Source organism: Melozone crissalis, unplaced genomic scaffold, assembly GCF_028551555.1.
Source record: "Melozone crissalis strain CALT ecotype California unplaced genomic scaffold, PUWL_Pcris_2 ptg000016l_1, whole genome shotgun sequence".
In the NCBI taxonomy this organism is placed as follows: Eukaryota; Metazoa; Chordata; class Aves; order Passeriformes; family Passerellidae; genus Melozone; species Melozone crissalis.
In genome coordinates this window covers 20,982,933-21,007,393 of record NW_026535794.1, presented here as the reverse complement: position 1 = coordinate 21,007,393, position 24,461 = coordinate 20,982,933, and the positions used below count along the sequence as shown (strand labels likewise).

Genomic DNA, 24,461 nt, shown 5'->3' with positions numbered 1-24,461 from the left:
TAATACAGGAAAAAGTGGAACTGGTTAAGTGACCTCCTGGTATTTAACGTGTATCATGCTTTGTTTTGAGTTTTGTTTATTGTCCCATTTCCCTCTATTTGCAGACTGAAGTATTCTGAGCACTCTGAATTTAGATACGACCTCTTTCTCTCAGTTTTCAGATTGCAACTTGAGAAGCTGATAAAGGCTTCAGGAATTCAGGTTTTTTTCCTTGTTGGCAGACATGCACTGATCTCTGCTGTGTTCTGCTTTAGTCATGCAACTTTATTCCCTTTATGTGATATTTAGCTCAGTGCTGGGACCTCACGTAGGTTCCAGTTTTGGCAGATGGAGATCACACTGTTTTCTGTTGCTTGTTTGTGGAGAAACAATTGAGATGAGGCAGGAGAGACCACAGCAGTGTAAGGAGTGTGGCACCTTCTGGGGCAGCTTCTCCTGTTGGGTCCTTTTGGGTGATGCTCTCACTGGCATTGCCTGAAAGTGACAATTCAGGTATTCAAGGAGCTCAGTCAGGCTGTGTGGCAGAGGAGAAAATCATGCCGTGTCAGACACATGCTTAAGGAATCAGGAATTGCAGGGGAATGTGAGATGGATGCTGATGATGTCAGCTTTGCATTCAGCACTTGGGTCTGATTATCACAATCACAGTAAGAAAAATCTATAACCACTTCACATAGTGACCCAAATTGGTAAAAAAATTGGGGTTTATCTCAGAAAAAAGGTCAGCTTGATATACACCTTAGCTAGATTCAGCCTGAAAGTTTTTAGTCTTTTTCTCCACATTCACAAATCAACTCTTTTAGCGTGTTTTTATCCACTTAAACAGCAGATTCTTTTGTACCAGAGAAAACAGTGACCTTGTTTCTCACCCTGTCTACTGTCCTGGAGTTACTTTTACTTAGAGAACCTCAGAATTCCTTTCAAATCATTTGTCTATAGCAGTGTTAAGATATTTTTTGTCTTTTGCTATGCAATTTTTTGGTATATTTTATCTGGCTCTGCCTTTATGATGAGTTACAGCATTTTTGTTTCTCCCTGTAGTTACTAGTAATGATTTGTGGAACACAGACCCTTTAACAAATGTCCAGTACCAGATAAATTCTGAGACAGCTCTGAAGTGGCATCAGGCAAGAAAAAGCTGTCAGCAGCAGAAGGCAGAGCTACTGAGCATCACAGAGTTGCATGAACAAACATACCTGACAGGTAGGTTAATTTTGTCCATTTTTTCCTTAAAAAAGTGTATTATTGCAACAGTGACACTAATATGGCATGTTCCATCTTGAAGATTATATTTGTTCAATTCTGGTAATTAGTAAATTGAAATAGTTATATTGAATGATTCATCTGGAAATATAGGACAGATAATATTTATTTAATCATTATTAAATATTGCCATAAACTAACAGTGGCATAAAAAATTACAACAATTAAGTAATGCAGGCAATAAAAAATGAATTTTAGAATACAGAAAAACGCTAAGTAGTTTGTAAACTGAAGATGTAGATACCAAGATTGCATGCTTACTTCTTTCTTCTTGTAGTGTGTATTAGTCAGCAGTTTTGCCTATTTCACTAAAGCCATTGCATCTTCGGTATATCCTAATATATGAAAAAAAAAAGAAGTAATAAACAAAAGGACTCATAAATATTCTCTTTTAGTTTTAATCTCTACACTTCTCCTATGAGAAAAATCTTAAATTTTAAATTTTACTTGAATATATTTACATTCTACATTGAGAAAATCCTCTTTATTACCTTCTCAGCCTGTGTGCAAACATGAAATAATTCACTGATTCATCTATTAAATAGATTAGAAAATATTTTAAATATAGTACGTCAGTTGAAATATAAAATATTGTATACCATAACCTATATGTTGTACTCTCTAAATTTGTAGAATGAGAGGATTAGAGAGTGGTTTGGGTAGAAAGGTGAACATTTAAAGATCATCTAGTCCAATCTCTACCATGGTATGGGACATCATGGATTCCACTAGGTTGCTCAAAGTCCCATGTAACCTGACCCTGAACACTTTCAATGATGAGGATCACAATTTCTCAGGGCAACCTGTTCCATCAACACTATAAAAATGCCTTCATTATATCCAATCTAAATCTGCCCTCTTTAATTTTTAAACTATTACCCCTTGTCCTGTCACTACAAGCCCTGGTAAAAAGTCTTCCTCCAAATTTATAGAAGTCCTTTGCGTTTATTGAAATGCCATGATAAGGTGTCCCCAGATCCTTCTCCTCTGCAGGCTGAACAACCCCAGCTCTGTCAGCCTTTCTTCACAGGAGGGATGTTTCAGCCCTCTGATGAATTTTCCCGCCTCCTCTGGACTGGCTCCATGCCTTTCTTGTACTGGGGACCCCACAGCTGAGCACAGCACTCCGAGTGGATCCCCAGAGAAGGGAGAGGGTCAGAATCCCTTCCCTGCCCTGCTGCCCACGCCGCTTTGGAGGCAGCCCAGGACACGTTTGGCTTTCTGGGCTCTGAGTGCACACGGCCTGGTCATGTCCAGCTTCTCATCCATGCAGTCCTTCTGTGCCATGCTGCTCTCAGTCCATTCATCCCCTAGTCCATATTGATATTGTGAATTTCCATGACCCAGGGACAGGACCTGGTGCTTGGCCTTGTTGAACTTCAATGGGCCCACTCCAGCCTGTCAGAGGCCTCTGGCTGCCATTGCTTCCCTCCATGAGCCAAACACACCTCTCAGCTGGCTGTCATTGCCATGTCAAACTTGCTGAGGGGACACCCAGTCCCACTGCTATGTGAGTGACGTAGATATTGATAATATTGGTCCCAATACAGACCCCAGAGGGACACCACTTGTTACTGGTTTCCATTTGGATTCTGAGCCATTGGCTGTAGCTCTTTAGATGAGCCATCCACCCAATTCCTTATCCATCTAGTAGTCCCTCAATCAAATCCATATTTCTCCACTGTAGAGAAATGAGAAATGTATTTTTAATGCTATGAACAATTTGTTCTGTCTAAACTTCCATTTTCAATTTAAAGATTTGGTCAAAACATGGATTGTTTTTTAAATGACTGTGAGAAAATTACTGTTGAAATTAGTGCTCAAGGGAGCAAACTGGTGCTGGCATAGAAGATAGTTATTAGTTGATGTGTTTTAATTGCAAACTGATAGATATGGCTGCTAAATTTATGTGAAGATCAGTTTTTCATTATACAGATACCTCGGCAGTACTAGGATTCCTGTCATGCTCAGTTCTCAGTTCTCCCAACCACAAATTGTTTGTCCAAGAGAAGTAATAGAGCATGTTAATGTGTTGATGCAAAACCAGGCCTGAGATTCCAATTCTTTCCAGTCAACTACCTCTCCTTTGAAGTTTGCTGTGCTTCGTGCTGCCCATCACTGTGGTGTCAAAGAGAGCAAACTGCAACATCTTGGAAAGATGCCATCAGTAGAAGCAGAAATAAATGATACATATTGCACAATGATTTTCTGTGAACTATGCAGAAACACACTTAAATTAAAAAAATCAGCAGGCATCCAGCTGGTCTTCGCAGCCTTATACCGAGGGCAGAGATAGACAATTGATTAGTACTGACTATGAATAATGTTCAGCAGGGCCATTCATAAGCATGACATTTCTAAGTGCTTTTCAGAGCTAGAGGAATAAATTTGAACTGATTTTTTTCAAAACCTTAACATTGGCTAACTGACTTAACATTGTCAAAAGAACTGAAATTGATCAGTCTGAAAAACGCACAAGATACGCTGTTAAAAAGATGGTGCTTGCAATGATTGCATTTTAATGTATTTTGATAAATGAGAACAGGTTTTTAGACTGTGAAACTCAAACTTGTTAATTTTATGGAAGAGAAAATACACCCTGGGAAACTTTATCTTTCATTTTTGAAAACTGATTTTTGGTTTTGTGACCTTTTCTGCAACTTTATTCATTTAATATTTTATAGTTCCAAAAACCACAGTTTTCCTGTTTTTTATCAATGATAGCAGAGTAATTTTGTTTCCTGTTATAATAAAATTCTTGCAATCTAAATATGTCAAAACTCAAAAACTAAACCGATGTAGGATGACCTGTTTATCAGGTTTAGCATAACCACCTTAACTTGAATGCTAAAAATTGTTAAAACTTGTACTAGGAAAAAAGAGAAGATTTAACAAGAGTTCAGCTCTCGAGTTTTGAGGAGTGTTTTCTCTTGCTGTGGACTTGCAGTGTCTCTCTCTGTCTCTGTTACCCAGGTCTGACTCGCACACTGAGTTCAGCTCTCTGGTTTGGCCTCAACAGTTTGAATTTCAACAGCGGATGGCAATGGGTTGGTGGTGCTCCTTTCCGGTACTTAAACTGGGTTCCAGGTAAGGTTAAATGCCTTGCTACCCAGTTCAAAAGGCAAAAATTTGGTCATTGTGTAACAAATATATTTTCTAGCACTCTATTCTCCTGCAATTATTGGACTTGTTTTGATGCTGAAAGATTGTGGTTGTGATTATGAACACTATGAGTAATGGCCCTTATGCTAGGGATATGGCCCAGGCTTAATTTATTATTCATAAGGGAAATGGTAGGCTAAAAATCCATAGGAAAGTTTTAAGTCATTTGTTGACACTTCATTTGCTTATTTTCCTGATTTATTTTATTTTTGAATGCAGAAGAAACCAAGTGCTGTAGAAGTCTTAATTTGTGAAATTAGGATGATCAATGGTGAGGTGGTTATGTTTGTTTTTTCCTTTTCTTCAAATTCCTTTCCAGTTTGCCAGTTTGTTTTTGTTCATTTTTTTTTTTTATTTGCTTCAAGAATAGCTTTTCATTTTCATTTAGGAGTAACCTACCCTCAACAGTAACACATATCAAGCTGAACATTTGAGGCTAGACTATTTTGACAGAAGCCCAGCTGCTCCACAGCTGTGGCTGCAGTGTTGAACTCTGGTGCCATCATCAGAAAGTTTCTGTGCCATATGTGCACATGGTGAAGGGCTGCATCTCTGGTTGACTATTCAGAGTGCCTATGTAATAGTGGTTTTTTGCAGGACCCTTGCCTTGTTCCTTTGCACTGGCTATTCAGGGATCTTTTGGAGACTTATTTAAAGTAGGTGTCTGAAGTTCTGCAGTGTAAATGCTCTTTATCTTCACTGAGCATTTAATCATCAGTAACTAAAAGTGCATGCTCCAGTATACCACCCAGGGCCTTCCTTGGGTAGATAAGGCCAAAAGCATGTTTTAGGTGGACAAACTTCTTGAGCAGGCGAGCTCTGAAGAGTGAATTGAACTACTTTACAAATAGCTCTCCAGTGGAGTGAGCGCACAGGCAAAGAGATGAGCTGCAAGTGGCTGTGGAGGTATTTACAGGTCTGTCATCTGAGTGCACTGATGAGCATGTAAGGAGGATTGGGGGAAACAGAGTTGTGAGATGGAGCCAAAGCAGCAAGAGGAGCTGTTCATGATTGTTAAAACTGCAGACAACTCTCAGTTGTACTGTAAAGAATTAAATAGTTAAGATGGGGTTTGATGTAACAGAAATGGACTCCATTTATCCTTAACTCCTTACAGTCCCTAATTTCATTCAAAGGTAATACTCTACTGTTATGTCCATATAACATATCTTATATTTGTGCTATCTCCTTCATGACTTTATGTTGGCTCTGCCTCCCTGTCTCATCCCCATTACACTGAATACTTAAGAACTTTTTCTTAAGTATTTTCACTAACACATTTTAAGGGAATTTGTGGAAACTTCAGATTTTTCCATCGCGCTAGCCCTAAAGTAATAGATAAAAAATTGAAGTGTTATCAGTGTTTAAACAAAACTAATTTTGCTTAGACATTTTGGGGATCTAGCTGCTGATAGCTGTACTTCTTTGTGCAATAAAACAATTTAAAATTGTATTTTTGAAGTAAGCATATTTATTTCTCCTATGGGAAGAAGATAGAACATGACTGCAAATATAAGACTATATTTAATCTAAAGTAATGAAATCATAATGATATAAGAAAATTTCAGTGAAAAATCTTCGACTTTAAAAGTATTGTTCTGTTGTGTTTATTCTGTGTAGCACCAATGCTTGTTATGCAGAATAGCGGTGTATGGTCAGAAATTAAAGAAAAAACAAGCTAAGTTTAATAACAGTATGTCAGATCTTGAAAAGTTCACCTGGTTTATTGCTGAAATTTATTGTGTTCTACAGCTTCTACTTTTCTTCAAGGTGTTTTTGTTATTATTAATGCTAACCAACTATAACAAAAATATATCAATATCCTGATATTGTCATGTTGTTTAGACAAATGAAGTTCACATCAGCAAAATAATTGCTTATTATTTTTCTTATACTGAGTACAGAATTCGGCTAACTTATGGAACAGGTTTTTTGTACCTGAAGACAGTCCTCTGGAGCTTAGACATTCTCTATCTAGAAAAGGAAAAAAATCCTGAAGAAAATAAACATATACACTGTAACACCTTCTACCAGGACTTTGAACATTTAAGGGGCTGTTAAATTATGAATTTGCAACTTGTGGCTGCTGTGGAAAAATTTTCTTTTAAGGGAATGAACTTCCCCCTTCAGGCTAAAGGACTGCCATGTACCACAGTTGTCTGTGTGTTAATGCATTTTATGGTTGAATTACGGACCAGAAGGGAACGTGAGAGTTGGGAGGATAAGCATGTTGTGCTTATACTCTGTTGTTGATGAGAATTGTGGTGGTAGTTTTTTCTTTTGTTTGTTTGTTTTGTTTTTAAGGCCATCCTTCTCCAGAACCTGGGAAAATCTGTGGTGCATTGAATCCTGGCAAAGGTGCTAAGTGGGAGAACTGGGAATGTGATAAGAAACTTGGCTATATTTGTAAACGAGGAAATGCCACTTTAGAATCTTTCATTATTCCTAGAGGTAGGTTTGGTAATAAACCCTCAACAAATTCTTTGTGACCAATGTTTTGTACCTGTAACTGGAATAGATGTTATTGCATGTGGTAAAACAGAACAAAGGACTCTGTAGACTGTGGTTTGACCAAGATTCCCTCTAAAAGTAAACAGTGTGTACTTCCTTTTTGTTCTGGTCTCCCTATTTCCTGTGTAATAATCTTCAATCGTCTTGAGAACTCCACAATTTTGCAATCTTGAACTCTTTTCCAAAACCAAGCAGAACTGATTCTGATGATAATAAAAAATGAATTCAATGTTTTTAAAATGATGTAATTGTCTGAAAACTCATGTACACAATGAAAATAATCCACTTCTTCCTGTAATTTTCACTACTTATGTGTTGGTGCAAGTCAGTAGTGGAGTAGAAGACTGTTTTTAAATTCTTTTGAATTAGATATTTTTAATGTATCTACATGTCTTATAAATATAGAGAACTTTATATAGAAATATAAAAATATTCATTTGTATACATATAAAAGCATATACAATTCTTTAAGAAATTATTTAAAATATATATTTATATACACTTTTTCAGAAGAAATGTAACGCTGAAACTTACCTCACATACTTAAGAAAGACAGAAGAGTGATAGGATTTATTTTGACCTCTTTCCTCGTTTTCTCTCTGTGTACTATAAATATCTTTAACTTACTCCTTTGTTTCATCACTCCTTCTTTCTGTTCTTTCCAAGTTCCTTTATTTTCCAGGTCATATCTGCATGTCTTAAAACCACTGATATTATTTTGTATAGGTTTTGGAAGCAGAAGGCTGAACTGGAATTAAATTTCCGGTTCATTTATTAATATGCATCACTACTTGCAAAGAAGATGGTTTGAAAAATCAGTGTTTGATATTTGGCTTAAAGAACGGTTAATTTTTTTTAATATTTTTTTTTGCTTTTGCCAATATGGAATCAGTCCTGTTAAAAACATTTAGGACAGAGAATTCTGCCTCATTATTTTTTGCTTTGTTGCAAAGAGAAAAAAACCACAAGAATTAGCTGGTGTCTCACTAATTAGATATTGAAATACATATTAATTCATTAATTCAATTGATGATTTGGTATTGAAATCAAGTACATTCATTGCTTTAGCTGAGAAAGACTTCAATGCATGTTAAAATTGTTTCCTAATTTAAGATGTAAAGTTTCGTTAGTATTTGTATACAGGTGATACCCAAATAGTTTCATTTATAGAGGTTGTTTTAGGTTGTTTAGCTGGCTACTGCACACCTTTTCAGGTTTCATACACCAGTTCTGAAACACTGATGCCTATAAATATAATACCAGTTTAAGACTGGCTGCTATATTATTTATATTTATATTCAGGGGTTTTGTTTTGGAGGGAGATGTGTGTCTAATGGTCATTACTCTCTTTTGCATTCAGCTTTTGTTCCTAACCCCCACCTCCACCCTCCAGTTTGCCAGCAATTTCAAGGAAGAGAAAAATGTTTTCAATTAAATAGAAATTGCTGAGTAAACACTATGACAGATAAACCAGAGATTGGCAGTAGTTCAATTAATAAAATATTTTCTAAAATGTCCCATGGGGGGAAGTAATAAAAGGAATAAGTATGGAATCATGCAAGGTGTTAGGTGCCCTCAGCTCCTAAAGGTGTAAAGGAAAACTCATGGCAGATTATGTTTTCCTGAGTTAAGAAATAAATTAATTGCAAATTCATACATGCACTTAGTTGCTCACCTGGCATTAAACACAAAGAAAAGCCTTTGAAATTTTAACCCTGGAAGTTATAATTATGTCTAACAAGGCAGTATGAGGGACAGAGGAACGTCTACAACAGAATGTAATCATGCTTGTGTTCAAAACAAAGTCGGGAAAAATCTTTACAGAATATTTGTTTTCATTACAGATGGATTTTCATAAAGCAAACACCTGCAGGATTGTTTTGGTTTTGTTTTTTTGCTCCTTGTAACAAAATATTTTTTCCAGCAGGGGGCCACATCATGTTGTGCGTCAAAGTATCTTCGGGTACAGATCGTTTGTCCTGTAACCCAGCAAAGTATATTAATAGAAATGTATTTATTTCAAATTCAAAATGCTGAAAGGAAAGGCTGTCTATTTATCAATCACTCCACAAAGTGACTGCCAACATAGATTTCATCCCAAGCCAACAAAGTGTGGTGATCCTAAAGCGCTGTTCACAAATGTTTCTTTAAATATTTGGTTAGAAGAAATAAATGCTCCTACTGTTATTGCTGAGATGCTGTGCATCTCTGTCTTATCAGACCACATAGGATGGGTTTAAGAGATAAATTTGAATTTCAGAATCATGAGACTGACTTCAGCTAGTGCTTTCAGCCTTTTAGACATACTAGTCAAGCACTGTGAGAGTTCTCAGACTTCAGAAAGTCAAGCTTACAAGAAAGTCAGCTTCACAAGAGTATTTGCTCTATATTTGAGGAATAACTATTGTACAGTTGCAGGCCAATACATTTATCAGATTGATATTTGGAATATTATTGTTTGAATGTTAATGTAATATTATCTTTTACCTTTTATTCATGATAATTTGCATTGCTTCTTTTGTTTAAGTGAAATGATGTCCAGGAAGCAGTACTTGTTTCCATTAGGATGAAAAAGTGAACTGGATGTCTTTGAGTTGTCTAGTAGTCTCTTTAAAAGTAGAATGGGGAAGTACAGAGTTAGTTTTTGCTGAGTAGCTGAAATCAAGAACTGAAGTTTCTTGTACTAAGAAATCCCCAGCAATGTAATTCACTAAGACTTACACCAAAGAAGCTAGACCATCAACATTTTTTTTTTCTTTTTTGTAGCCTGAAACAAGTTCCCTCTTGTTACTGGATCTACAAACAAAAGTTTTGCTGTCCTGCCACAGCTGCTTTAGTGTTTAGTGGGTGATATTGTCACAGTCTGCATGCAATAGAAAAAGAGATGCTCATGGACTCACTGAGACATAAATACCTTTATGACTCTCTCTGGCTATGTCTGAACTGCTGATTTCTGTTCTATGCAGTGTTTGTGGTTTGCAGGAGGGTATGTTGAGTGTTCTCTGATTTATGGCAAAGCGCTATACAATGCATATGCTCAGAGCTGAGACCTGATATAAAATGGATTAGGCGGCTGTCTGAAGCATCAGACAAATTTCTACAACAGCATTTGTCACCTCTGTGCTCGATCATTTCTCCCAACATCACCACCTACATTCACTTTGTTTTCCTGGGGTTCCCCCACCCTCTGTTTCACCTTTTTCTCTCCTTTGGCAGACTTGAGAACTTTCTGACCAAGCATTTCCCCTTGTCCTGGGGAATAAAGTAGTTTTACTTGAACTTTGTGAGAATGTGCTGGCACATTTTAGTTGCAGGTCTGAAAGAGCAGGTGCTGTTTATAACAGAAATGTGTGTTTGTGTGTTATGACACTAAGTATCTATTAATCATCAGTATCATCCAGCTGAAACAGGATATGTGCCTGCCACAAGGGCTTGATGGGTCATGAGTCTGGGTGCCTATTTAAACATTTCTACAGGATACATCACACTGTTAAACAAACATTGCTCCTTCTTCTGATATATACAAGGTTTTTTTGCCAGCAGAATTTCTGACAACCTGCTGTCCTTGTTCTACTCTATATATTGGTGTTTTCTAAACCCATCTGCTGATTATAAAGAGCTGCAAGAATCATAATTTGTTTCTACAACAGCAATACTCTGTTTGTTACATGTTCAGGTAGCATTCCTTCTGAGGTTGAATTGTTTGCTGAACAGTAATATGTTTGTTGGCAATACCCCGGTGCTCTTCTACTGAGCTTCTGAAAGCAAGTTTTAAGCATAAATTGTTTACTTTGACAACGTAATTTTCTCAGTTAAGCTGCTGAAAAGGATTCCTAAACACAGTAGTCCTATTTGGATTCTCTTAGGATTATGTATAATCAGTTATTTCTTTCAGTAGTCTAGCAGATGGGCTAATCCATAAAGTGCCTAAGTTTTTTTGAAAAATAATTACTCTCATCAATATGTATTGTAAAGTCAGGTTCTTAACAGATAGCATGGGGGTTAAAGAGAGGTGCTGACATCAGGGTAGAAAAAATATAAAGCACCGTTCTGCAGACCTTATATTTTAGTATGATATACACATGCGTATAAGAGACAAAACTGTTTTTAATTGTCTTTTCTGAAATTGCAAGCACTTGTTTGCAACTGTACTACTCTTTAAGTGTATAAGTTTCAACTTTCAATTATTCATGCAGATTTTTATCACTGTATATATTTTTCAAATCTGCAGTTCTTTGTGAAGAAAATATATAATTAATTTTTTTTGTTAAATATTTTCTGATCTGATGTTTAGTCTTCAGTTGACAACAGAATTCTGAAACTCTTCATGGCAATTTTTCTTTTCAGAGACTAATGTGCCTATTAGGTGTCCTCACCAATGGATGTCATATGCTGGTCACTGTTACATAATTCATAGGGACCCCAAAATATGGAAAGATGCCTTAACATCTTGCAGGAAAGAGGATGGAGATCTGGCTAGCATCCATAATGTTGAAGAATACAGCTTTGTTATTTCTCAACTTGGGTACCGTGAGTATTTTTTCACAATAACATGTATCTATATATACTGAGTAAAGAAGGTGTTTTGAATATGTGTTACTTGTTAATAAAATGAGGAGACTGTTTAAAAATACTAATTGTCCTGATCACAGGGTGCAGAAGGAGTTAAATTTTATATTTAAAAAATCAGAGGATAGGATATACACAGAATAGGATATAATAATATCCTATAATTGTCCTGACCCCAGAGTACAAAAGGACTTCACTTTTAAACTAAAAAATCAGAGAAAACAAGAACACAGAATAGGAGCACAAAACCAAACAAGATTTACTACCACAAAAAAGCTGTGGTCAGTGATGCAAATTGCATTATCTTCAAACTCCTGTTTCTTAGGGTCTGCTTCTCCTTCCTTTCTCCTTCTATATAGGTTAACGCAATTTAAAACTTTTTCATAAGATAAAAGGATTTTACAATCAATGTTCAAAAATAAATGGAGGGGAAGTGAGGCCTGCTGGTCCAAGACAGTTTTGGAAGATCTGTGTCCTTATTAACACTGCCACATCCTTAATCTTTCAAGTCATGCTGGTTGTGTTTCTCCTGAAACACAAGTCCATCTGTCCCAGTACATGGATTCAGATCCATATCTGAATACAAATCAAATGTGTCCCATATCAAATACAGTATTTATGTGCTTGGTTTGTGAGCACATATTTGAGCTGTTGCAAGGCAAGTTAGTCTGCAGGTGCAGGATGTGTTCATTAGGAGAATGCAGCCATGCTGACTCTGAGCCAATTTCATGGTTGCTATTGCTTTGCATGAACCTGCTCTTGCACAAAGGAACACTTTACTGCTTTGGGATGGAAGAAGCAGGTTCACACCTACATGTGCTTCTTGGCAGTGTCTGATCCTATGTGTGCTTTCAGTGCCAGGTAAAGATGAGTTAGTTTATCCTTCACTCAAAGTGTAGCCATGTGCTTTGAGCTGCAGCATAGCAGCAGTCCTGGAGTGGAAATCCCAAAGTAGCTGATATGATTTACTTTTGTATCCTAGCTACCCTCACAGCAACTTGTGCTTATCTTCACATTCCCGAAAGAGTGACTTGGTCTCTCATGAAACTTTTACTCTTTTAAAAGATATTCTTAGGAAAGGTGGGACCTCTTGATGAGATATCAGGGCATTTGATAGAAGTTGGATTCTAAAGGAGACTAGTTGTATTTTCACGTTACATATACAAAATAGGTTATTTCACAGTTTGATACCTCCTCCAAAGACCTTTCCTGAACTGACTGCTATTCTGTTTCTGTAAAACTGAGTGTTTTTGAAAGGCAAATAATCATGAAGGAAACCAGGCTTCTCACAAATGACACACTAGCAGCAACAGACTATTTTGAAAGTGTTCTTTTCAGAGGAGTAAAATTGGAACAACTAAAGAAGCCTTTTACGACAATTTATGACTGTGTCAGATTACCCTTGTTCACCACTGAGAGGAGAACACCATGTATTGCAATGCCTAGAAAAATCTTGTCTGCATCAGAGCACTGCTGTACAGAAAGAACAAAAGTCTATCTTTGTGCCAAACAATTCACAGTCCCATGATAAAACAAAGGAAGAAGGGGTACAGTGAGGTGAATATTGTCATGGTAGCTGAGCTTTTGTTGGCATCACCCACAAAGGAGAACTTTAGAGAGGAACATGAAGAATAAAGAAGTGCATTCTGGATGTTTACACGGAAGTCCAGCATGTGACACGGCACAAGTGTGGCCCAGAGCATGACTGAGAATGGGAAGCAGCTTTACAAACTGCTGGAAAAAAAAACTCTCTTGGTATTTAGTCATACAGCTGTAGAGATGATGGCAAAAAAGAAGTGAGGAAAAAGATGTTATGTAGGAAGAGACTCTATAGATTTACATGGCTTATTTAGATGGCTTTGATGTAGTTATTTTGTTGAAGAATGTTGTTTATTGCTCATATTACATGGTGTGAGCCCACCACTGTAGGAGCCCTGAGCATGGACAACGCCTCTGCTGCGCTAAATGCTCAGTGAACACAGACAGAAAGATTTTAAGAGGTAACTGAACAAAAATAAAGATCATGGATGGCAGTGAGCAAGGAGGGAATGGGAGCGTGATGGGCAGTAGAATTGGATCAGCTTTCAATGTGTTAGCAGAAGTGTTTCAACAAGGGTACTGAAATGTAATTTTGGGAGACTTCTGAACATAAAATGCAGTCTGCAAGAAAGGGTAAAGGTGTGTGTTTGAAAATAGAGCCTGAGAATTTGAAGTCTTAGGGGTGGAGAAGTGGTAAGAAATTATGGATGAGCTATGAGGGCTGATCACACTTAGGTGTAATAAAGGCAAGAGAGGTAAAGGAGGGAAGGAGAAAGGGCAGAGAACTGACTGTCATTCAAGTGACTGGCTGGGAGGGTGATATTTGCAATATCTCAGTTGACATTAATTTCGCTTTACTCTGAAATGAAATAAAATATAGGAACACATATAATGGAAAAACTTGCAAGTACTCTGGTTTTCATCTCTAAAAGACATCACTGGGTGTTTTAGCATTAGGAAATAGGACATTTCTTTCTTCACTATACTAAAAGTAGGAGGAAAAGGGGAGCTAATATCTTATTTAGGTGTTTATTCATATCTTGTTAAAATAGTTTTGAATCAGAAAAAAACATGAACCTTGTTGTGTTGCAAGATAATTCAGAAAAGGGAGTATTTTGGTTGTTTTCTGTGAAGTTGAACACCCTTATTTTATTGCCACTTTGGTGACTGGCCTGTCCTGATGACTGGAGTGGGTATATGAGAATCAGTCTGACGTCTATGAGGCCGAGAACCCTAATTTCCTGGCTGCCTTTTCAACTTCCTGAGAATAAATTGTTTTCTTTTCCACAAAGAAGAGATTTCACATTATGTGACAGGATTATTAATTGTGTGTTTCAGAGCCATCTGATGAGCTGTGGATTGGGTTGAACGACCTCAAGGTTCAGATGTATTTTGAATGGAGTGATGGAACACCTGTCACCTACACTAGGTGGCTTCGTGGAGAACCCACCCACGCAAACAACAGGCAAGAGGACTGTGTTGTTATGAAGGGAAAGGTAAAGTCGCATAGCTATTGACTAAATTGTCTTAAGATTTCCTTTATATTTTGAGTATTTTCTATGCAAGGGTAAATAAAAAACAATTTTAAAAATGGGGATATTACTGCTTGAAGAAGCCGATTTTGGAGTCAGAAATTAATTTTTTGAGGAAGGATCTCTGAGTTTTCCAGAAAATTTCACTGTCGTCCCTGAGAAGCAGAAAAGTAGTGGCAACTGCCCCTCAAGATCCAAAGCTCTGGATTTCAGTTTGTGAATGTGGACTTTTAAAAGAATCTTATAATTACACCAGGAAGCAGACAAACATGTAAATGTGTTTCTTCAGGAAGCTAAAAAGACACCTTGGATATGTTTGGCTTTTTTTATGTTTTGACTGAATATGGGATTCACCTTAAAAAATTGCACTAGTAAATTTTTATTGTTGCTAGAGAGAAGTAATCTCTTCAGAAGAAAATAAAAATCTTAATTTTATTTTTCTAGGCAAAGCTATAAATTGTGCATCTAGGTGGTTTAATTGCTATGCTGTAGCTACACTGCACATGAAGAGCTGTGAGAAAAGTAGTAAAGTACTTAGCAGTGTCATTAGTGAAAGCCTTTCCTGAAGTGACTCTATACCTACAATTTAAAGGCTGCTTTGAAAGGGCTGTCTGCTGGAATCTAGCAATAATCAGTGACCTAGGAGTATTACAGGAACAGAGATAATACTGGGCATAAAAGTCAGTCTGCGTTGATGTTGTATTTTTCCTTTTTATGAGTCAAAAATATTAAACTTACCATCTCCTTTAGAGTTTGCCTATTTTATCAGGAGAGAAAAAGCATGTACACATACCAAAGGTATTTTCTTATTTTGCAAAATTAACAATGCATAACCATAAGTTGACCTTCTCAGTTTGCTGATATTTGCCTACCTAATAATATTAATGCTTCCATTGCTGATATTTTGGGGTTGATCTGTCCTTGGTAGAAGCCATGTGAATCTATGATTTATTTTTATGGAACAAAGCCTTGCCCTGTCTGTAACATCACTTTTTTCAAGGAGGTGTTTGGGTTTACTTAATGAGAAGGTAAGAGAACAGAGATATAGTCACAAAAGGCAGCTCATAAGATATGGTACGAAGTAGCTAGAAATTACTGCATGAATTTCCCACTGAAAACATAGTTATGGAAAGGCAGCAAGCAATCTTGCTGCAACTAGACACCTGTCACAGCGTAGGTTGCAGCATATGTCACAGCTGAGATGGCCACGATACACAGACTATCACATACAATATCAGAAGCTTCAACCCACAGAGTAATACCACACCTTATCTGGAGGCTCCAGGCATCTGCCCATACAGAGTAACATCAGACCACATCAGAAGGCTTCAAGCATCTGCTCTTCTTGTTCTTTAGCCCTTTTATACCCCTCGTGTTCATGCAGTGCACCTGTGTGCCCTCTGTTCCCTTTGGTGGTTGGTCAGTGCCCCTGGCACTCCGTGGCCCATGGCTGTCAGTGCTGCTCACAGCTGTGCCCACTGGGGATGGGGCTCAGTGCCCCTGGGCACTCCCTGTGCCATTGCTGTCAGTGCTGCTCACAGCTGTGCCCACTGGGGATGGGGCTCAGTGCCCCTGGGCACTCCATGGCCCATGGCTGTCAGTGCTGCTCACAGCTGTGCCCACTGGGGATGGGGCTCAGTGCCCCTGGGCACTCCCTGTGCCATTGCTGTCAGTGCTGCTCACAGCTGTGCCCACTGGGGATGGGGCTCAGTGCCCCTGGCACTCCCTGTGCCATTGCTGTCAGTGCTGCTCACAGCTGCGCCCACTGGGGATGGGGTTCCACTGCAGCCCCATTCCCAATTCCCACAAATTCTGTGCCTACAGAGACCCACAGCTTCAGGGCAGGTTCTCCTGTGTTGAGGAAGTCTGAAGGTTTTGCAAAGCTAATTTCTCCCAGACTGAGAAGGTCAGAGATTTGAGTGATAATTTGAAGGGTCTGCCAACCTTATGAGAAAGACATGGTAGGGAATGATGTTACAGCCACCAATGAACTTTCCTTGCAGTAAGCACAGGACAGACACAAGCACCAGGTGACATCCAAGGCTTTGTTGTTGTAAGCAGAAGTGCTGAGCTTTGGGAGAGTTTTTGCTGGAAGCAGGGTTTTTGAGTGTCTTGAGAACTTGGGATATTGTGGCACAAGTGTCTGTGTGGTAACATGAAGATTATTTTACATTTTTGGTGGGAAGGGGGGTTTGAAAGAATAAAGCAAATTAAAAAAGAAAAAAAAGAAATTGCCATAAACTGCTATGAAATTACAGTTGTAAAGGTGTAGTCTTCAAGGTACAGGTGAATGGAGCACAAGTTTCCCTTTGTCTCCTAATATCTTAGTTTATCTGTTCAGCCAAAATGTACATAAAATATTTTGGGAACATGGTGTCACGTTCCTTACTTTCAGTATACAACTCCCACTGAATGTCATTGTTTCTTCTGAGAACCTGCAGTATGAGGAATAAAAATAATAATTCTAACTTTGACAAAGAACTTTTCGCATCTTCAAAGTTTTGTGTAAGTATTAACCAAGGAATGCAGTCTTCTGGTGTTGTTTTTTTGCTGTTAGAGCTGAATTTCTCTGGGGATAGCTGATATCTCCCTTTCCTCCAACATAATTATTAAATCAGCAGTCTTTGTAAAGATGGTATATTGCAGTCATTCTCAAGGGATTGGTTTTCAGAAGGGCAGATAATCAAAGAAAGTGTAAGTCAATGATAAATCATCTCCAAAAGAAGTGAGATAGGAATAAGATGTTGCAATTAAGTATTGAACTTAGGTGAAGGATTTTCTCCATTGAAAGCTAGCAAAAAATTATTAAATACTTAGAAGCATAAAGCAACTTTTTTTGAAGATTAAAGCCCAGTTAACTGAGGTTCTGTTTGTATGTTCAGGATGGATTTTGGGCAGACCATTCTTGTGAAAAGAAAATTGGCTACATCTGTAAAAGGAAACCAATGTCAGACGCTCCTACAGAAGAGGAAAATATTGACATGGGCTGCCAGAGAGTAAGTGAAGAAAAGCTGTCTGATCTGAATAGGCTGCTAAGAATGATAAAGAAGAGAAGCTGTCACCTAGGTGGCAGAAAAAACATGAATAAAAGGTTCTGTTTCCTCATAATCAGAAGAGTTTGCCTTCTCATTTCTATGGCAGAATGACTAAATATGACTAAATCTAATCTATGACTGTCATTTGGCTCTTAATACTCACTTTCTTTTTGCAGAACTTAAACCAAATCTCAAACCTGTTATCCCTGCAGTAGATAATTTTTCCTTGATTGGCATTCAAGCTTCCCTAAAGAGTTTGCCTGTGCCATCAGCTGCACTTCAACTCTGGCTACATTTTTCTACATAATTGTCCATAGCAGGAAGGGTGTCCCTGTCTAAATACTCAGGGCTTTTCTGTGCACTCTGGCAGTTCTCTCTACTTTGAATAACATATTGCCACTAAATAAAATGAATCTATTGTTGTTCTTCTGAATTGTCAGCAGATCTATTTTTTACTTGCTTGCTTTCTAATGGCATAACACCCAGTAATTACAAAAAAACTACTGAAATTTATTATGTCATAGGAAATCTTATTGAGCAGTTGTTTTCCTTGAAGAAATTGCCTTTTCTTCCAAGTCTGGTTTACACAACTTCAGAAAAAGTCTTTGATGACTCTTCTCAGTATTTGTTAAGAGTACCTGGAATCCTTACAAGTGTTGGAGGAAATAAATACTTATGGATGTTACCATTGCCTACAGAACAAAGTGCATGCTTGTAGAAAAAAATGTCTCTCAAAAGTGTGAAATTAAAAACCATCAGAATAAATTTTTTGTGAACTGTGGCTGATCATAGCAACCTTCTCTGAGAGCATGTTTCTGAGTAAAAGATATTTGAATGACAAAACTTTGGGAGTGAGTTTTAATGTTAGCTAAGAATTAACAAACTTGTTTGAAGTGTCATTCCCTTTCTGAAAATTCAAGCTGAAGTTTGCTTTTCAAGACTGTCCTCGTGATTTCATGTTTCCTATGTGCTGGTTATAATCCTGTTCTGAGCACAAAAGGTGCTCATCCCTTTGTGAGGGGAATCCATTGATTGAAAATTAATTAGATATGAAAAATTTTTTTACAAAACAAAATTCTAAAAAACTTAAAAACTTTGATCCTGCCTGCTTCCACTCTGACTTTTTCAGTTACATTGTTCCTTTGACTAGTTGTTAGGTAATCCTGGTATAAATCAGTTTTCTGTTTTGTTGGTTCCCTTTCCCTTTCCTTTTCCCTTTCCCTTTGTGATCACTTCATATTTATTTTGACAGGGCTGGAAAAGACATGGTTTTTATTGTTACTTCATTGGAAATACATTTTTAACATTTCCTCAAGCAAATCAAACCTGTGGAAGGCATCAGGCTTTTTTAGCAACAGTTGAAGACAGGTATGTAAGCGTCTAATTGTCTGAGGGGGTCACATGAGGATTCAACTTCTAGCATCTGCACCTGCATATCAGAATAAAGACTCTGATTGGGCAAGCATCTAACTTTAGAGGACAGCTATCTGTCAATACAGAACTTCTCACAGCTTTTACATGTAAATTCAAATCGAGGAATCTGGTTTATACAGAAAGCAGGTCATGGCTGTGAAATCAGTATTGATATAGATGGTTTTGTCAAATAAAAAGTAGAATTGTATCTTCTACTTCTTAATTGTGGTGGTTTACTTGAATAAGGAGACAGAATCCAATTTTGAGTATTAAATGAAGAGATATGGCTCTGAATTCTTTACAAAAGGTAGTACAAATGAGCAAGAGGATATAATTTTCAGCTATCTGGTTTTTTTTATTGAGGTACTTTCTAAAAATTAAGTGAGAAACCAAATGATGTACAGCGCTTGGTACCTGAAAATCTGTCACAATGCAGCCAGGGTTCAGTGAGTGCAAAATTTCTGGAGAAGTTGTGCACATTAGTCTATGTCCAATATAGGAAAAATAACAAGTTTAAGAAACAAAATATTTTTATTGCAGATGACTTGTTGCTTTACACAATCTCTTATTTGTTTCTATATAATCAAAATTGGTATATTCTACTGTGAAAGCTCCAGCTGTCACAAATGGTAGCTCTATAAACAGAGCACTGCAGCTGCCATAAAAATGTTTTAACACTAATGTGGCCTTCTGACTCCACCTTGTTAGGAGGAGACTTTCTTTATTTGCTCTGATTCCTTAAGAGCTGTTTGTTCAACCACCATAGTGAACTATGACAGGCTTTACCTCCACATAGGTTTCTTTGCTAAATACAGCTTGTCTTGCCCAATCATTGGATCTAATTTACAGTGTTCCTTAGTTTTATGATTTAGTATCATAATCATACTACTTTAGCCTTTACTTTTTGTAACTTCAGTAACGCTGAGATTCCTTTTCCAGTTTTGGATTTGTCTGAAACAAGAAGTAATAAAATACAAGAGTACTAGAAACTCACAGAATGAATGGTATAAAACATAAGGCATGTCAGGTTTCTTCTTTACCATCAATTTCCTGTCAGTCCAAGATTAGGCCGTCTTATTCACTGAGACATCTGTGAAAAAGCAAAATACTCTGATATCAAAGCTCACAAAATATCTATTATTTAATGGTTTTGTTATATTCTTTGCTAAAGAAAATCCTTTCAAACTTTGCTTTCCAGAAGATGCAGCTCCAATTCTGAGATAATAACAAACCTTTTGCAACTTTTAAAAAATAAATTTAACAATATTAATTTATTGATGGATTTCTTTTTAACAGATATGAACAAGCCTATCTGACCAGCCTGGTTGGGCTGAAAACAGAAAGATACTTTTGGATTGGACTTTCAGATGTAGAAGAAAAGGGAACTTTCAAGTGGTCTAATGGTGAATCTGTCTTATTTACACACTGGAATTCTGAAATGCCTGGTAGGTATGACTCTGTGCTCTTTAATTGGTCCAAGGCCCAAAATAAGTCTCTTGAAGATTTTTCCTTCCTTAGCTCTCTCTTGATGACATAATGGCCAATGGCTTTCAAATGCATCAGGCTGCTCTCCCCAAGAATCCAGCATGGCTGGAAAGCTCCTGCCTAGCGCTGAAATGAGTTTTTAGTATAATTTTGGGAAGAAACTTTTCATTGAGATCAAGTTCCTGATTTACATGTTCTGGGGAAGTCTGTGCGTGTATGGCTCTGGAGGAGCAATCTCTGCAGGCCCAGTGACCTCCTTGCAAGTCCTGCCTGTTTGGCCATATCTCATTTCACACTTGTTCACTGCACGTTCTGAGTGTGTGGGATATCAGCATGCATCAAGCATCTCTGAGCCCTAGAGAAAATGGGATTGTAAAGCCAAAGAGGGCCAAAATACAACAAAGGGAGGTCATTTAATCTGACACAATCACATCAGAATGGTTATTGGTTCAGTTTTCTGGTATGTTGCACATGCCTTTCAGGAGGTCCTCTGATTCTGTTTAATTTCAGTACCTAATCTAATTGCTGATTTGAATGTGTCAGGTGAAGTGGCAAGGCTATGTAGGCTTATATATACCTAGTTAGTTCTTGAAAATTTTAAGTCAAAATAGAAAAGAATTGAGAAACTAGCTCTAACCACATTCAATTTTAGGGAAGAATTTCTTGGATGTAAGGTTATGATCTAGCTAGAGTCAGCCACTGCAGGTGATTTGATGTTAAGCATAATTCAGTATTTCAGAGTGGAAGAACTACAGATTTTTTTGCCTTTTTTTGTCTTCATGAATTAGAATCATAGAATCACAGAACGGTAGCTAGTCCCCACCCACTGCCATAGACACCTTTCACTAGACCAGGTTGCTCAAATTCAAGTCCAACCTGAACTTGATATCTTTCATGAATGGGACAACTACAACTTCTCCAGCGAACCTGTTCCAGTTATTCACTACTTTCATAATAAAAAAAAATTCATTCCTTATGCCCAATCTGAACTTACCTTCTTTAATTTTAAAATTATTGTCTCTTCTTCTGTCACTATAAAATCTGGTAAAAAGTCTTTCTTCACCTTATAAGCACTCTTTAGGTATTGAGTAGTCAAGGTAGTGTTTCCCTGGAGTCCTCTGTTCTCCAGGCTGAACTGCCCCACCCCTAAGCCTCTCTTTGTAGGAGAGATGTTCCAGCCTTCTGATCACTTTTGTGGTCCTCCAGGGAACCTGCTCTAAGATTAGAAATATTTTTGACTCTGTAAAATGACTTTATTTTTACCAGGATAGAACATGAAATTTTCTAACTTCTTACAACACCCTAAATGGCACTTTTGTGCATTCCTGTTTACAATCAGGAAGAAAGCCAGGCTGTGTTGCCATGAGGACTGGAATAGCAGGTGGATTATGGGATGTAATAAAATGTGAAGAAAAGGCAAAGTTCATATGCAAAGTGTGGGCAGAAGGAGTGACGCTTCCACCTGTTCCCACAACAACTCCTATTCCCCGGTGCCCAGAAGGCTGGGACTCAAGCAATCGTATTAGCTTCTGTTTCAAAGTAAGTATGTTGGCTATTTCTGCATTAAGGTAGATTCTGTTTGCTTCACCTACATGTGATTAGCTAAGTTTGCCAGAGTATAGTGCTTATAATGCCAAGATTGCAGGTTTGATCCCATTATGGGCCAATCACTTAGGAGCTGGACTTGATGATCCCTGTGGGTCTCATACAACTCAGAATATTCTGTGATCCCAATAAAAATTGGCATATGTGTGTCCTATTGTTTCATAATCTTTTTTCCAGATTATATGTAGAAGTCTTCTTCCTTTCTACTGAAATGCTCATGGTTTTGTTTATTCTGTTAAAGTCTAATCTACAGGTTTTGACCTTCTGCTCTTAAATTCCAGTTCTGGTAAGTTTGTGGTCTGGTGTTGTCTTACAGTAGACACTCTTATCAGCAGTGCAGTGTGCTAACTTGACTTAAAGAGCTCATTCCAAGCCTGTGTTTCACAGAGAGCACTCCTACTCAAAGTTTCTGTAACCCCCACAGAAGATAATTGTAAATCAACTGCTTTTGATTTGATTCCTTGATCTTGAGATCTTGAGCTCTATGTGGTCTGTTTTTTCTGATGTGACAATGGTCTCTGCAGCCTTTTTCCAGAGCAGAGCACAAGAAGACGTGGCTGGAATCGCAGGCGTTTTGCCGCTCCATCGGGGGGGACCTGGCCTCCATTAACGGCAAGGAGGAGCAGTTCGTGATCTGGCGCTCCATCGCGTGAGTGTCCATGGGGACACCGCCTCACTCACCCCTGCCAGCCCTGGCGCTTCCTGAAAGAGTTCTCCTTAGCTGTTTTTGGGTTTGCGTCTGTGCGAGCCAGTCTGCAGTCCCTGTCCGTGTCAAACGCACAGCAAAAGCGTAGGGCTGATGAAGTAGTTGCATGACTAGCAGCAATAACCTCAAAAGGTAGTGCTGAAATGGCATTGGCCAGATGTCTAGTTAAGGCAGCACTTATCATCTGAAGTAAAGCTATTTACTGTGGAGTTGTTGATATTATAAAACCACTACAGATGCCAGTTGTTTTCACGTAAGTAAACGAATATCCAGTTTAATAAATCTGGATAATATCTTGATTTTTGGTCACTTTTATGAATTCATAAAAAAGCAGAGGCAACTTCAGTTTAATTTTTTTTTTACATAAGGAAGGGTAAATAAGGTTAGTAAGTCCCTGAACTGCAAAAAAACAGGTGTGAGATTTCTAAATAAGATGAAAAGCTAACACTTGCAATATGACCAGAGCAAATCGGGCTCAAGGATCTTGTACATCCCTGGCTAACCAAGAAGCAAGACTGAAGTATCAAGGCCCTGCAAAATGCTATGACCATACTAAAATCCCAGTTGTGTATTTACAGTAAGGAAGAAGTCGTAGATGCATCTTTGCCGCAAATTAACTGAATATATTCAGATTAATCAGTAAAGTGTGTCTGCTTGCAGGCAATGATTAGTTGAAGGTGATATTTTTAAAATGCGATTCAACTGCAGAAAGTAACTCTCTGTTTGAAAGCTGTAAGTGCCTTTACAGAGAAAATGAGGAGTTGAGAAACGGAGCAACAGTAGCCAGTGAACCATTATACAAAGGCATTAAGCCACTTTATTTACAGGAGTTGTATCTGGTAATTTTCTTGATCTGTATTTCAGTCTGACTTAATGCTTAATGATAACAGCTAGAAGCAGCTGCATTTTAATTTATTTCCACCTTGGTTTTTATTTTTTTTTTTAACAGCATTACGTTATCCTTAGAGAACTCTTAACTGTAGTAAATGGTAGATTGTTAAAAATATTGTAATGCTCTTACTAGTATTGGTACTTTTTTTTTTGTAGAAACAATGGCTATTACCACCAGAATTTCTGGATAGGTTTATATTACTTGAATCCTGATGATGGCTTTGCTTGGAGTGATGGATCTCCAGTGAGTAATTTAAATTTCCACAGCTGTTATTTTGCATTCCCTGTGCTTCTTATTTATGTGTAGTGTATGTGTTTCTGTGTATTTTTTATGCTTAATCATAACCCTCTGTATTGTGCACTCTTTAAGAAAGCTAATGAATAGCAATTTTATGGCTTGATATTTTTGGCTAAAACATACTGATTTTTGATAAGAAGATACACATTGAATCAACAAGAAAACTAAATAAATGAAGACTAAAATGATATTCTTATGAATGTGAGGATTTTTTGTGTAAAATAGTCTTTCTTTAGTTGTTATTTTCTTTGCTCATTATCTGCAATGGCTTACATTCCATGGAGATGAAGACACTTTTTAAATGCCAGTTTGACTTACTGCACTTTAAACTAAGGTATAAAACTGTAGAAATGAAAGTGATTTTTGGAGATGTAGGTGTACTTGATACAAGGTTGGTCAAGATATATTGATGGGGATTGTCAGTACAGAAACCTGGAACTGGATTTTACATA

The 24,461-nt window shown here is 37.6% G+C and overlaps 1 protein-coding gene across 1 annotated transcript in view; it reads left to right on the top strand.

Annotated features, from left to right (window-relative positions):
* The window catches only part of LOC128935237 (macrophage mannose receptor 1-like), a 52,751-nt gene that overhangs the window by 8,986 nt on the left and 19,304 nt on the right, over window positions 1–24,461 (top strand). The window contains exons 4-14 of the mRNA XM_054273395.1: window positions 1,042–1,203; window positions 4,237–4,350; window positions 6,730–6,876; window positions 11,284–11,466; window positions 14,383–14,540; window positions 17,459–17,572; window positions 18,864–18,979; window positions 20,321–20,469; window positions 21,849–22,048; window positions 22,639–22,763; window positions 23,868–23,955. Of these exons, the coding sequence (XP_054129370.1) occupies window positions 1,042–1,203; window positions 4,237–4,350; window positions 6,730–6,876; window positions 11,284–11,466; window positions 14,383–14,540; window positions 17,459–17,572; window positions 18,864–18,979; window positions 20,321–20,469; window positions 21,849–22,048; window positions 22,639–22,763; window positions 23,868–23,955 (1,556 nt within the window). The remainder of the gene's footprint in view (window positions 1–1,041; window positions 1,204–4,236; window positions 4,351–6,729; window positions 6,877–11,283; window positions 11,467–14,382; window positions 14,541–17,458; window positions 17,573–18,863; window positions 18,980–20,320; window positions 20,470–21,848; window positions 22,049–22,638; window positions 22,764–23,867; window positions 23,956–24,461) is intronic.